General features: G+C 34.5%; 1 protein-coding gene across 7 annotated transcripts in view; it reads right to left on the minus strand.

Moving 5' to 3' along the window:
* Positions 1–16,081, minus strand: part of CCDC88A (coiled-coil domain containing 88A) — a 140,125-nt gene that overhangs the window by 87,599 nt on the left and 36,445 nt on the right. For all 7 annotated transcript variants that reach the window (XR_006215723.1, XM_042981420.1, XM_042981421.1 and 4 more), the window contains exons 4-5: positions 6,271–6,340; positions 4,251–4,309 (exon numbers count right to left, since the gene is read on the minus strand). Coding sequence is in view for 6 of the 7 variants with exons in the window: in XM_042981420.1 (XP_042837354.1) it covers positions 4,251–4,309; positions 6,271–6,340 (129 nt within the window). In the remaining variant the exon portion in view is untranslated. The remainder of the gene's footprint in view (positions 1–4,250; positions 4,310–6,270; positions 6,341–16,081) is intronic.

A 16,081-nucleotide genomic window follows, 5' to 3' on the forward strand; every position in this document is an offset into this window, starting at 1 on the left:
TGCTTCAGTTTTTATGTCTCCTTATCTCTGCCCCTCATGCGCTCTCTCTCTCTCTCTCTCTCTCTCTCCTTCTCTATCTCGAATGAATATACATTAAAAAAAAAGTATGGTGTTAAAAATAGACCTATAAATAATTTTACTTCCAGCAATGAAGACTCTTGTGAAGAAGACTAAATAATCATTACAAATTGTTTTTTCCACTTAAAATGAAGCTCTCTTTTATCTTTATATAAAGTTTTGAATGTGTTATGGGCACTAAAGTTATTTCTAACTCTATAATAGCAACTGATACTTAAGTCAGCAGATTACCATGATATTCTAAGAATATCTGGGAAGCTGGGATATAGGAAAAGAGCAGAAAAGTTATGTGGGTAGGAAGTTGGAGGCCTGGTGGGGAGAACTGCATTAACCCTAAAGTTCTGCATCTTTCACCAGAGTATCATCTCTTAATATATTATTTCTCAAATTCCTTATAGTTTTACTTAGTACTCTCAGTGCTTTCTCTTATTAAAGAAAACAGGTTTATGTTTAAAAATCATACAAAAATAAGGAAAGAGTACCCAAAACAAGCTACTGAACAATAAAACAGTAAAATGAGGAACACATGCAATGTTTTCAGTAAGAATAAGAACACTGATGACTGAATAGAGAATAGAGATCATAGTTCCATCAAAAGTAAAACCAAAATAAGCCATGTAAAATAAATAAAAATAGAAAAATTAAAATTCCCTCTTTAAAGAATGGTTCTCCCACAACCCCAAATAGAAAATAATCAATGATGGCGAGGATATGGAGAAATTGGAACTCTATATACTGTTGGTGGGAATGTAAAATGGAACAGACACTATGGAAAACAATATGGCAGGTCCTAAAAAAGTTAAAAACAGACCTACCATATATGATCTAGCAGTTCCACTTCTGGATAGACACCAAAAAAACGGAAAGCAGTGACTCAAACAGCTATTTGTATACCCATATTTACAATAGTATAATTCACAATAGCCAAAAAGTGGAAGCAACCCAAGTGTCCATCAATGGGTGGATGAACAAAATGTAGTATATACATACAATGGAATATTACGTAGTCATAAAAGGAAAGACACTCTGACACATGCTACAACATTGATGAACCTTAAAGACATTACGCTAAGTGAAGTAAATCAGTTATAGAAGAACAAATACTGTTATGATTCCACTTATGTGATGTCCTAGATTAGTCAAATTCATAAAGACAAGGTGGAATGGTGGTTGCCGGGGGTTGGAGGTAAAAGAGATATAGGGAATTACTGTTTAACAGGTATAGAGTTGCAGTTTTGGAAGATGAGAAAAGTTCTGAGATGGGTAGTGGTGATGGCTGCACAACAATGTGAATGTACTTAATGCTAATGAACTGTATTTAAAAATTTAGTAAAACAGTGAATTTTATGTTAGGTATAAATTTTCCCATGACAAAAAAAAAAAAGTTTCAGCAAAAAAATTCCCTCTTTATATTAAGCTACATTTGCTATTTTCATGTATTCTCAGAAAAATAAATGCCTCAACTAGAAGCTATGTATTATTTCCCCAAATGTAATGGAATAATTAATGTTCTAAAATGTTTTTAAGATGGTTTACAGATAACTGGTAGAAAAACATCAGAGTGTAGCCCTCAAGCTGAGCAAGTTCAAAAACAGTTTTCTGAATCAAATATGAGCCTTGTAATTGCTTATGAGGGCACACATAAAGATCAAAATTTTAATTCCAATCACACTTGACACTCAGTTACTTTCAATACTATGCAAACTGGTGAAAGTCCAAAATAAATAATATTTTTGGAGACTGAAGAGCCAGCACTAATATAAACCTAAGTTCTGCTGAATTTTACATGGTCTTTGAAGAAAGAAATTGGGAATCTTCTCTCAAATATCTCATGGCTCAGATGCAGAGCTATGTGTCCATAAAAATTTTAGCTAATACTCAGAACTGGTTTAGAAGATTTGTTACCCACTGAACAAGATTCTGGTGGAACTGGATTGGTTTAATTAGTCAATAATGAAAATATATAAGCCCTGGCCTTGAACAATCTTCTTTGTATTCAAAGTTATTCCTGTGGTTTATATTTATGTATAACTGAAGATAAAAAAGTCTTAATGTTTTCCAATTTTCTTATGCTTCTTTCCATTTCTATTTCTTTTTATGAATATAGCATCTTTTAAAACTTGTGGCTTACTGAATTCTTGAACTTTAGTATCATATCAGCAAACTTTAACTTGCTATTTCTACCTATGAATCACAAGTATAACAAAAAACTAATCCTGATGTGGAAAAACATATTTATGCAAGTTATAACATTAAATGTCAGACTTTTAACCTGTTGAATTACACAGGAATAGATTTTCTGCAATTGAGATTACATTTTAGACAGTGTTTAAACAATACTTGTTGGCTATTTAGCTTTGTCAAGTTTCTTCTCCTGAAGTACATTTTGGCTCTTCAGTATCCACAAAGATTTCACACTGTTCATATAGGCAGTTAAAGGGGCTGACAGGGAGATTCTGATTGTTACCCATTTGATGTCATTAGCATCAGCAGCTCCCAAATACCTACAGGATGAAATCTAAATTCTATCTTAAATATAGGATACTAGAGAATTGTAGAAAATAGGGTAGGGGTTAGCAGCTTAGATTTTATAATATTTTTTTATTGCTTTTACAAATGGTAATAATGGTTTCTTTAATATTTTATTTAGGCTTTCCCTAAACTGTTCATAAAAAGTCCTTAGTTCTGCTCTGTTTCTCCTGTCAATTTTCGTAACCAGCAATAACCAAACAGTAACCAGGAGTTACAACCAAATTTATGCTGTCACTATGTTACTTAAATTTACATAACGCTCATCAGTAGTGGGTATTTTTTTTATTTTTTATTTTTTTAATTTTTAATGTTTATTTATTTTGAGAGAGGAATGCACAGAGTGTAAGCAGGGGAGGGGCAGAGAGAAAGGGAGACACAGAATCCGAAGCAGGGTCCAGGCCCTGAGCTCTCAGCACAGAGCCCGATGCAGGGCTTTAACTCACAAACCATGAGATCATGACCTGAGCTGAAGTCGGACGCTTACCCAACTGAGCCACCCAGGTGCCCCAGTAGTGGGTATTTTTAAAAGCAAAGAAAGTATTTAAAGCTGTAAATAATTAAGGCTGTGTTTCTAATTTAGGATCTGATGACCAAATTAGAATAGCAATGACTATAAACACTGTATTTGCTTAATATTTAGACAATTATAAAGTAAACACCTGTATATTACACAGCATGAAACTTAAATAACATGCGATGTGTAAGTATATAGCTCCCAAGCAATCAGCTCTAAAAACCACACTCTCTTGGATATATAATTTGTGGCATATGTATGTAAAAACTTACGGTCACACTATTTATTTGTTTACAAATAAATTCATTCCACAAATAACTGAGATAGTTTAACACTGTAATCACTCATCCAAAAAATGGCTGATTTAAGGAAAAATCAGCATAGAGAAATACATTTTGAAGTCAGACAAGAGCTTAATCTTAACTCTCTGGCCTGTTGGAAATACGAATCTAGAGCAACCATCTTGGTTTGTCAGGTACAGTCCCAGTTTACACATGCAGTTCCACCGTAATTGCTAACAGTTCTCTTTTCCTACTCTCACAAATGTCTTCATTAGGGGAACTTACATATCACCTGACCTAAATACCAACCTCTTCATGTGAAAAAAGAAATTACAAGAAAACCTATATAAAGAATCATACCTGAAAGAAAGTAGGCTTTCAATAAGCCACAGCCTGCTCTTATTATTATAATCAGTTATCAAAAGGGCAATATAATAACCCAGACTCCTAAATAACGTTTTTCATAATTTCTGCCTCTTTCTGTTGCTAATCCTTTCTCTCCTGTAGCACACATACATAAACACATAAATCATAAGGATATTTGGGAGAAGTTTTTAAGAGTACCTCTAAGAAAATTTGAAAAACCTGGGGTTACTAGAAGCCTCAGAATTAAAAAAATATACACAGTTTTTAAATGATACAGCTAGCTGATAATATAACTAAAGTTTGAAATGAAGTAACAGAGTGTTTTCCTTCAAAATGTCCTTAGTTTATAGTTATTTAAAAGTTCCTAATGTAGCCTTTGAAAAGCAATAGCCCATCTTTAAGTCTTTCAAAAACTACAGCCTGAAAAAATATATAAAGAAGTTATTAAAATGAAAATATGAAGAAATATTTTAACTTACCTGAACTGCACAACCCAGTAAAAGTAAAAGCAACTTTTTAACTTCTTCTGTGCCTTGTTCTGAAATAAAAATGATTGCTAAGTACTAAATTTCACTTTAGTTCCACTCTCTTTCTTACATTGGTAGAATTCATTGTTAAGTTACTATTCACAGCAACTTGACCCAAGGATTAAGTCTGCAAGTACAGTGAAGAATTCAAAAAAGCAGCTCTGTGTGCACAGTGTGGTAACAGCAGAAGAAATGACCAAGGACGTCCATTTTGAAGGGTTACAGTATAGACAAAATGGGCTTCAATGCTCTATCCAATAAAGTATGCTAATTATAAATCCACTAGTTTTCCATAAATTATTATACCACACCAGTATACCAAATGAAGAACAGCTGATATAGGGGCATGCCATAAATTCAGTCAAAATGGTTCCTCATAAGTCTGGCTTCTTTTTAGGTCTATTAATGTTCTCTTTCTAAAACACATATATGATCCATCTACGTATAAAATTTAAATGGCTTTACACTGTGTAGACTCATGAGAATCCAAACCTTAAATGTTACAGCCAGGCTGGTAAAAATGAACATTTATAATAAACTGGATAAAATTAATGGTCTGTAACAGAACTGGATAGTACATTTGCTGTGCAACAGCACTCAATTCAGATTTTCTCAAAACATATACATCTGACAAAAAAAAAAAGTCATTTCTTTGGGCAGAATTTCACTATCAGGCCAATCTGTCCATAATAAAGTCCAAACCTTCTTTTCAAACATTTCCTCCTACTCTCCAGGAAACAATCTATTTTCTTAGCCACACCTGATCACCGTTCCCCAAATATATACACATCTACACTCCTCTGCCTTCACTTCTGTTACTCTCTCTGCTTGTCTTTCTTCCCTACACCATCCCTCTAGTGAGCTACTTACAAATCATGATCCTAGACACCACTCTAACATCTCTGTGTAGTCTTCCCTGACCAAACCAGCCACCAGTGGTCCCCAACCCTCTCTTATCTGCCAACTATAAGAATAACGGCTCCATATTTCATATGCCTTAATACTTTTACAGAGCTCTATTTTGTATTAATTATTACATGGTTTCCCAGTCATCTGTGCATCTCTCACCAAAACACAAGATTCTGCAGAGTACAGACCATTTTCTTTATATTCCTGGTCTTTATAATTTGCTAGGTAATTATTAAATGCATGTGAAACTGAAAATAATTCCATTTCACATATAATTTTTTTTCATTTTTTAATTTGTATAGTCAAACATCCCAGAATATCTCTAAAGACCGTCTAAACTGATTCACCTCACCTAAGTGGTAATTTCCTCAGGAAAAGCAGCTGCTTGATTTTAGTTTTTATTTCAGCTTTATTTGTGTTTTGAATGAGAATGGAGGGTGGGGTTTGGAGAAGATATACTTGGAGTTGGATTACAGACAGCCTGAAAAAGTAAGTCCATTGTTGAATTTGTTAGTAGTTGCTAATTTCCCTAGTTGTTCAAAAATTAAAACTCTGAACAGGTCACATTTAAAACCTGGCAAAGGGCAGAAATTTCTGAGAAAAATAATTTAAATGACCTAAGAAAACTGCTTCTCATCTTTCTATTTAGAAGTAGTTTAATTTAAACTACAATATCAATCACTAAAATCTTAAGATTCAAACAGCTCTGGCAATGATAGCAGATGTATGAATACAAACCTAGAAATTATTTCAAAATCACTTCTTTTCTAAGGTTATGTTCCTTTAATCATGTTCTATATTGTTTATAATGAGATACTAAAAATCATTACAGGAAAGTATCAATGTGGTAGAGTTAAAACAACACTGGCCTTTACGTAAAATGAATGTCTGTTCCGTCCTACACATTACAAATATTCTAAGCTTATTGCCTCTTTATAAAATGGAATATCACCTCTGATTTTACCTAGAGCCATTGTATTCATATAAATAAGCAAGATCTTGATAAGCATTATAGCATTATGCAAAGTTAAGACTATCACATTATGCTAATTTTAATACTTACCAGAAAAAGGATTTTTGCCAATGATTAAGACATTTGGCAATGACATCATGATCAATTGCTGCAAAGTCTCCTGTAAAAAGATACCCCAATGGTTGTTATACAGGTAATGCTGATTAGTCAATAAGCTGTAACTTACGATTTGTGCACTTCTCTATGGATATGCTATACTGCAAATAAAAACCTTTCAAAAAGGTGAAAAAACTTACCCAAGGTCTTAAAAAGACTTCTAAGATCTTAAACTTTTTGTAACTTTAAGTTAAGGAATTAAGTAACTAAAATTATAGTATCAGCCAGACTTAATAACATATCAAATATCTACAAAATAAGTGTCCAAGTGAACAGGTCTAATATTGACTATTTGGAAATCTGAGTTTTAGGTATTAGATGATGATTTAAAGACGATTAAATAATATTCCTCAATAAAAGACCAAGCATGATTACTTTTTGGTCTTTTGTTACTTCTCTTTAAGGGAATTAAAAACCTCTATTAAAATTAAGGAAATTATGGAGCGCCTGGGTGGCTCAGTCAGTTGAATGTCCGACTTCCACTCAGGTCATGATCTCATGGTTTTTGAGTTTGAGCCCCATGTCAGGCTCTGTGCTGATAGCTCAGAGGCTGGAGCCTGCTTCGGATTCTGTGTCTCCCTCTCTCTTTGCCCCTCCCCCACTCATGCTCAGTCTCTCTCTCTCTCTCAAAAACAAATAAACATTAAAAAAATTAAGGACACTAGTTACTTCATTAAAAATTGTGTCTTAAGATCATTTCATGCAAGTGAGCTCTTCCTCAGTGAATCATTATATCTCCCCTCTATCTACAATAGATGTTTTAGTTCGATTTCTCTCAAATTGTCCGTGACAAGAATATATACACATTCTGATACTACGGGATGATTCAGAAGAATTGAATGCTTTCAAATTACTCATTTTAGTTAATACATCAACTATGCATCTTCCATTTTTATTATCCTTGTTTTGAGATGAAGGAACACAATGTGTCTGTCATTACTATCACTAATAATGACATGCTGCAAAGGGTCTGCAATGAATTAAGACTACAGGACGACAGGTGTCCCATGATATTGCTCAATGTTGTCGCGTGATATTGCTCAATCTAAGCAAAATTATAGAAACAATTGTGAATGCCCTTATAATTTGGCTTTCACTATATATTCAGACATAACCAGTTACTGAGGAATACATTTTTAAAAGTGTTTAATTCTTTCTGAATCACTCTTTACTTAATACTATGATGAGGCAGCAAATATCATGAAAATTTAACTTGCATTGTTTTTAAAGATGTGTAATTCTAGATCCCATAAAGCATTTTCCCATAGCCAATGTGTAACATGTACCAGAGGTTCATTAGAATTCATCTTTTATCTATAATTCCTTATAGGTATGTATTAGAAAGACTCAAAACATTTTCTTCAGTGTTATATATACTGGCTCTTTAAAAAACTATTACCAAAACATGGATACATGTTATTTTTTTTAATGTTTATTTATTTTTGAGAGAGAGAGAGCACGAACATACACGTGAGTGGGTGAAGGGCAGAGAGAGAATCCCAAACAAGTTCCTTCCTGTCAGTGCAGAACCCAACACGGGGCTCAAACCCAGAACTATGAGATCATGACCTACGCTGAAGCTGGATGCATGACTGAGCCACCCAGGTGCCCCAAAGCATGCACACATTTAAAGAAAAAGTATACACTCACTATGTGTATCATGTCAGATAAATAATTAAGAGTAAGTGTCAAGAAGTGCTAAAATCACTTACTCCAAAGACTGAGTCTGGTTATTTAATAAATAAAATTTCCAGTTCAAAGCAAGTTACCTCAGGCAGAATATGCTATTAGCTAAGTATGTAACAGCTAAATGGACCTAAAGAATCATTCTTTGTTTCCTTGCCTTGAAGCAAAATTATCAAGACTACATGGACATACTGTTGTATTTTCATTTTCATTTGTCTCCATATACTTTTTAATTTCTTCTCTAATTGCCTAGTTGACCCATTCATTCTTTAGTAGGATGTTCTTTAACCTTCATGCTTTTGGAGGTTTTCCAGACTTTTTCCTGTGCTTGATTTCAAGTTTCATAGCATTGTGGTCTGAAAGTGTGCATGGTATGATCTCAATTCTTTTATACTACGTAAGGGCTGTTTTGTGACCCAGTATGTGATCTTGGAGAATGTTCCATGTGCACTCGAGAAGAAAGTATATTCTGTTGCTGTGGGATGCAGAGTTCTAAATATATCTGTCAAGTCCATCTGATCCAATATATCATTCAGGGCCCTTGTTTCTTTATTTATTCTCTGTCTAGATATTCTATCCATTGTTGTAAGTGAAGTATTAAAGTCTCCTGCAATTACCAGGAGACTTATCAATTCTTATCAATAAGGTTGCTTATGTTTGTGATTAACTGTTTTATATATTTGGGGGATCCCAAATTTGGTGCATAGACATTTATAATTGTTAGCTCTTCCTGATGTATACACCCTATAATTCTTATATAATGCCCTTCCTCATCTCTTGTTACAATCTTTAATTTAAAGTCTAGTTAGTCTGATGTAAGTATGGCTACTCCAGCTTTCTTTTCATTTCCAGTAGCATGATAGACAGTTTTCCATCCCCTCACTTTCAATCTGAAGGCATCCTCAGGTCTAAAATGAGTCTCTTGTAGACAGCAAATAGATGGGTCTTGTTTTTTTATCCATTCTGATACCTTATGTCTTTTGGTTGGAGCAATTAGTCCATTTACATTCAGTGTTATTATTGAAAGATATGGATTTAGAGTCATTGTGATATCTGTAGGTTTCACACTTGTAGTGGTGTCTCTGGTACTTTGTGGTCCTTGCAACATTTCACTCACAAAATCCCCCTTAGGATCTCTTGTAGGGCTGGTTTAGTGGACGAATTCCTCCAGTTTTTGTTTGTTTGGGAAAACCTTTATCTCTCCTTCTATTCTGAATGACAGACTTGCTGGATAAAGGATTCTTGGCTGCATATTTTTTTTTCTGTTCATCACATTGAAGATTTCCTGCCATTCCTTTCTGGCCTGCCAAGTTTCAGTAGACAGGTCTGCTACTACCCTTATGGGTCTACCTTTGTATGTTAAGGCCCACCTATCCCTAGGTGCTTTCAGAATTCTCTCTTTATCCTTGTATTTTGCCAGTTTCATTATGGTATGTCATGCAGAAGATCAATTCAAGTTATGTCTGAAGGGAGTTCTCTGTGCCTCTTGGATTTCAATGCCTGTTTCCTTCCCCAGATCAGGGAAGTTCTCAGCTATGATTTGTTCAAGTACACCTTCAGCCCCTTTCTCTCTCTTCTTCTTCTTCTTCTGGAATTCCTGACACAGATATTGTTCTGTTTGATTGCATCACTTAGTTCTCTAATTCTCCCCTTGTACTCCTGGATTTTTTTATCTTTTTCTCAGCTTACTCTTTTTCCATAATTTTATTTTCTAATTCACCTATTCTCTCCTCTGCCTCTTCAATCCACGATGAAGCCTTGAATAACTGGGGAGGCAGCCATATTCCTGGAGATGGCTGAATGTTATAAAGAGTGCCTGGGGGGTTCAGTCAGTTGAGCGTCCGACTTCAGCTCAGGTCATGATCTCACAGTTCATGGGTTCAAGTCCCACACTGGGGTCTGTGCTAACAGCTCAGAGCCTGGAGCCTGCTTCGGATTCTGTCTCCCTTTCTCTGCCCCTCCCCCACTCATGCTCTGTCTCTCTCAAAAGTAAATAATAAACATTAAAAAAAAAGACTACCTGTACATATATTGAAAAGAAATCATAAAAATGAGATGCATAAAAAAAAGCAATCACTGTTCTGTCTCTATCCCATTTAGCAGAGATAGTCTAAGAACAAAGAACATTCAAATTCAGTATTATTAAAGAGGTATGAAATTTTAAGAGATTCTGAATTATTAGGAAAAAACCTTTACCTCAGTTTCAAGATAAAGGATAATTCTCATTTACACTTGTTTTGTGATAACGTGTGTGAAAACTGGTAAATCATACCAGAAAACATCAACTTAGATTTTCAAGGTAATTTATTATATTGTTTTGCCATGTAACATTCCATGTTGGTATAATGGTATAAGGAAACTGTCCAGACCAATAGTAATCTTCAATATGTCCACAACCTCACTCCTCCACCCTCTTCCTCAGCTGGCTCCCCACTCCTGCCTACTCTGTTATCCCATGCCTCATGCTAACTCTGTTCAAAAAGATAAAAGCAATCTCATTGATCCTTTCATTGTATGGTATCATCAATAACCTAATGTGTTTGACTTTTATGCTATGCAACTCTAGTAGTTCGATGATACAATTGCTACAAAAAACTGCTATATTCAAACTTAACTCCATGTGTCTGAAAATGTACTTTAGTGTAGCAGAATCTGATACCTAGTACAGCATACTCTGGTAGAGTACAATCTGAATGTCTAGGCTTAAATGTCAGCTCCATGACTTACTGTGTATGTGACTTTTGTTGGGAAGGGCAGGAAATAAAACAAAAGTATAAAGTTTGTTTTTTTTTTAGTGGTCGTTATGAAATACTAGTTAATGGGAAAAAAAATCTATCTTTTACGTTATTTCCAAGTATTAATTTAGTTATGTCTGAAAGTGATAATATTAGGCAAGGCAGCTAAAAACTACACAAATTTTAAAAATCCAATTATTCTAAAACCTCTATTTGGCTCTATGCATCCAGAAGATTTGTAAAAATTCCTATTTCCCTATTCTAATCTTACAAGTAACATTGAAAAATAAACAAAACATAAAAGATATCAGAGACTAAAAAAAACCTGATTGCTACTGTTGAAACTCTATTAAATATCATCCCCAGATTTCCCAGACATCACCTAGTTCTAAAGATGTTCATTATTAAAGTGCTAAAGAAATGGAAAAATAATACATATTTGAGCCCAAGATAAATATGACTTTAAGTAGGAGGAACAGATTAATTGAAGAGTTAAGGATGATAATACATACGTATATGAATTAGTGAAGGTACTTCACTTTGTTAGAAAAGTGGCAAGAAAAGGGGCACCTGGGTGGCTCAGTTGGTTAACTGTCTGACTTCGGCTCAGGTCATGATCTTATGGTTCATGGGTTTGGGCCCCATATTGGGCTCTGTGCTGACAGCTCAGAACCTGGAGCCTGTTTCAGATTCTGTGTCTCCCTCTCTCTCTTCCTCCCTCACTCATGCTCTGTCTCTCAAAAATAAATAAATGTGAATTTTTTTTTAAAAAGTGGTTAAGAAACATAAAAAATGTATAGAGAAAGAATTTTAGCAATATAACTGAAAGAATTGAGAAAACCAGAGCAGTTATTCATTCAACAAATATTTACTGTGTGTTTATTATCTCCCAGACATTGTTCTAGAAAATGGAAATACAGCAGTAAACAAACAAAAATCTGTGCTCTCATGGGGTAGACAGAAAATAAGTAAGTGATTTTGATGGTAAGTGCTAAGTATAAAAATAAAGCAGGGAATGAGAAGGCGTACTGGAGATTGTGTTGTTTCACAGAACAGGGAGAAATTCTATCCTGGTATGAAAACAGCCTGGAGAACACCAATACTTAATAAAAAGAAAAAGACCAAACAAGAATGAACTGGCAAAATTTGCAACTACGTGGATGGAACTGGAGGGTATTATGCTAAGTGAAATTAGTCAGAGAAAGACAAAAATCATATGACTTTACTCATATGAGGACTTTAAGAGACAAAACAGATGAACATAAAGGAAGGGAAACAAAAATAATATAAAAACAGGGAGGGGGACAAAACAGAAGAGACTCATAAATATGGAGAACAAACTGGGGGTTACTGGAGGGGTTGTGGGAGGGAGGATGGGGTAAATGGGTAAGGGGCACTAAGGAATCTACTCCTGAAATCACTGTTGCACTATATGCTAACTAATTTGGATACAAATTTTAAAAAATAAAAAAGCAAATTAAAAGAAAAAAAGAAAGAACTGTCAGATTACATTAAAAGGAAAATAACAGTAAAGGTGCTCTGATAGGTACAAGTAATTTTATTCCTAGTACTTTTTGTTGACTTACAGTTTTTCTATAAAAAATGGTATATTACCTACATTTTTAGTTGACCATCTAAAAGCTTTATTGATATACACACAAGCTTCCGTGAATTAAAGTTCATATTGCTAAAACACTGTAAGAAAGGCTATTTCATGTTTGTGCCAACACAGACAGTATTTAGTTAATCTTTAAAGATAACTTAAACTACGGGGTACCTGGGTGGTTCCGTCAGTTAAGTGTCCGACTCTTGATTTCAGTCCAGGTCATGATCTCGTGTTTTGTGAGATTGAGCCCAACGCTGGGCTCTGTACTAACAGCATTGAGCCTGCTTGGGGTTCTCTCTTCCTCTCTCTCTTCCCCACCCCACTTGTGCTTGTGCATACTCTCTCTTTCTCAAAATAAATAAACTTTAAAAATGTATCTAAGCTCATTTAAGAAAAAAAAGATAACTTAAACTAGGCTTCTCCTTCTTCCTAGAAGTTATCCAGAAACTACTTTCACAATAAGAAGTTAAACAATACTTCTGGCAAAGGTCTGGGCTCATATCCCTTTCCTGAATTACACACTGAGCAAAATGCTGTTACTAAAACTGCACATTACTATAGTACTAAACATAAGTTTCAAAGATTTCTAAAATATAAGTCTCTTCTCTAAGACTGATGATATAGGGGCACCTAGGTGGCTCAGTCAGTTAAGTGTCTGACTTTGGCTCAGGTCATGATTTCACAGTTCATGGGTTCAAGTCCCATGTCAGGCTCTGTGCTGACAGCTCAGAGGCTGGAGCCTGCTTCGGATTCTGTCTCCCTCTCTCTCTGCCCCTCCCCCGCTCATGCTCTGTCAAAAATAAATAAAACATTAAAAAAATTTTTTTAATGAATAAACATAAAAAATATTCAAAAAATAAGACTTATGATCTATTTTAAAAATTCAAACATAATTACATTTATAATATTTGTATTTATACTTTTATCTGTGTTACTAGTGAAAAGAATTAAGACATTTTACATTTTAGTAGTCTATAAAAAAAAGTAAATGAATGGCATTAAAAGGAAAGACATTTCGGGCACCTTGGTGGCTTAGCTGTTGGGTGGCCGACTTTGGCTCATGTCATGATCTTGCAGTTTGTGGGTTCGAGCCCTGCTTCGGCTCTATGCTGACAGCTTGGAGCCTGGAGCCTGATGTAAATTCTGTGTCTCCCTCTCTCTGCCCCTCCCCCGCTCATGCTCTGTGTCTCTCTCTCCAAAATAAACATTAACAAAAAAAATTTTTTTAACTTGTTTAAAAAAAAGGGAAGAACATCTGACCAAAATGTCAAAAATATGATATCAAGTATGTGTTGTATAAAAAACAAAGAGTCTCATTTCCTTGGCTACTATATTTTATTAATAATCCAAATATTGGCTATTATAACACATATTAAACAAAAACCTTAATAAGTACCACCTTTCTCTGGCAACTAGATTAATGGTACCAGACCATTTCTTTTTAGTATTAACGACATTAACCATACAAAAACGTCCCAATAAATTTAAATTTCCTAATAGTATTCTTTTTTTTCTGAGCCTCAAATGATTCAGCTTATTATTTTAGTGGTAGTTGAGGAACCACATTGCTTCATTCGGTACTTATTTAAAATGCAGGCACAGTAGTCAAGACAAACACTGCTGCTGACAGAATTATAAAAATGGACTAAGATTTTACTAGCAAACTGTGTCTCTGATAATCAAATTCACTATTCATTCACAGGAATAAAAATAACACTTTTTAAAAATTCAAAGGGCCTAGGTAATTTTACATGATAGTTATAGCTTACTTATTTCTGACTTGAAAATTTCAAATATTTATTTGCAAGACAAAAAAACTTGCCATATATGGATCAAGTGATTATCTGAAAAGGTCTAACTGCCACTAAACATGAAGAAGTGCATTTTCAATGAACTTCTCACAATCTGTTCTTACCAGTTATTTTTCTCAAGACCTCTTATTATTACTCCCTCATTGTACTTATTTATCACAATCAAAAGTATTTTATTTAGTCATTTACTTGTCTATTATCCCTCTAATAAAACCGCTAAGTTCCATGAGATGAGGGACATGGTTTGTTGTGTTCACCACTGTAGCCCCAATGCCTTAGCATTCAATAACATGTAGCAGAAAAGAGAGGAAATCTGAATGACACTGTAATTCTTACTGAGCTTGTACATATTCCAAATCATTAAAATGAAAAAAAGGAGTAATACTGACACTTAAGTTTACCTATCATTACTAAAAAGATTCAATGAAATAATTCCTTCCACTAATAATCATTTCAGGGTATTCTGTCAATCTTCTTTTCTCCCTGGGAACCATTTCTACAAGATGACCCTGATTCCTACCAACCCATTAAAAAAAATTTGGAGACCACATTTATGAATTTTAGCATACCCAAATTCATTTTCCTTTTGTGAAACAGACCCACCATAATGTGTGACAATATTTTACCTCAATACTTTTTCTGAGGAGCATATGAGATATAAATAAATAATTTTAGTAATTTTAATAGATTTCAGGGAAAATTTTGATTTTTCCAAAAGACAGGTAATTTAACAGGTGACAAAAACTGCACTGATTTAGACTTTAACTTGAAATCTGTCTTATATTAAACCAGGCCATGTGTGTCTTGGTTACATATATGAGGGAAAAAAATCAGCAAATCAATTAATTGTGCAAATAAGACAGTTGATCTATTCCTGAAGATACTTTAGAACTGTCCTGGGGGCGCCTGGGTGGCTCCGTCAGTTAAGTGTCCAACTCCTGATCTTGGTTCAAGACATGATCTTATGGATCATGGGATCAAGCCCCGCATCAGGCTCTGCGCTGACAGCATGGAGTTTGGGATTCTCTGTCTCCCTCTCTCTCTGCCCCTTCCCTGCTTGCTCTCCATCTCTTTCTCAAGGTAAATAAGCATTTAAAAAAAAGTTTAGAAGTGTCTTGGAAACATTTTATCTAAGAATATGAAGCACTGGGTTGATGGCAGAAATAGTTTGGTAAACTGCCTCTACAGGAAAAACAGAAGGGAGTAATACAAGGAGAATTTCAATCTTCAGTAATATTTTGTGTCTTAAGTATCTGAAACAACACTGACAAAATGTTAAGATATTCATTCATGTCTAACCCTAAGTTAGTCCATTGGTATTCAAACAGATTAATAAAAAGAAAAGAATATGTAAGTGGTCATCCAGAAAATGTTAATGAAATATTACAGATGTGTCTAAAAAAATGGTGTCAACTCAACACAAGTCAAAATACTAATAATAAAATCACCAGGCATGATAAACATTTGGGCTTTTCAATTCTGGCACTATTAACATTTTGGGCTGGATAATTCTTAGTTTTGGGAAACTGTGCTGTGCACTATAAGACACTTAGCTGCATTCCTGGCTTCTACCCACTAAACGCTAGTAGTATTCCTAGGTGTAAGAACCAAAAATGTCTCTAATTACTGCCAAATGTCCCCCGGGGGATAAAAGCACACTCCATTGAGGACCACTTATTTAAACTATTGAACTGATGGATTTCACAATTCTACCTTCCCCAAATTTCTTGGTGACTACAACATCGTTAGATTAACATGATTAATAAAAAGGTAATTTCAACACTTCGCTTTAGGCAGGAGGAAGACAAAGAACAAGACAGCAGTAGTTTAATAAAAAAGAAATACTACTTCATGCTACAACATGAATGAACCTCGAAATCATTATGCTAGGTAAAAGAAGTCAGTAA

This window comes from Panthera tigris, chromosome A3 (assembly GCF_018350195.1).
Source record: "Panthera tigris isolate Pti1 chromosome A3, P.tigris_Pti1_mat1.1, whole genome shotgun sequence".
NCBI classification, from domain to species: Eukaryota; Metazoa; Chordata; class Mammalia; order Carnivora; family Felidae; genus Panthera; species Panthera tigris.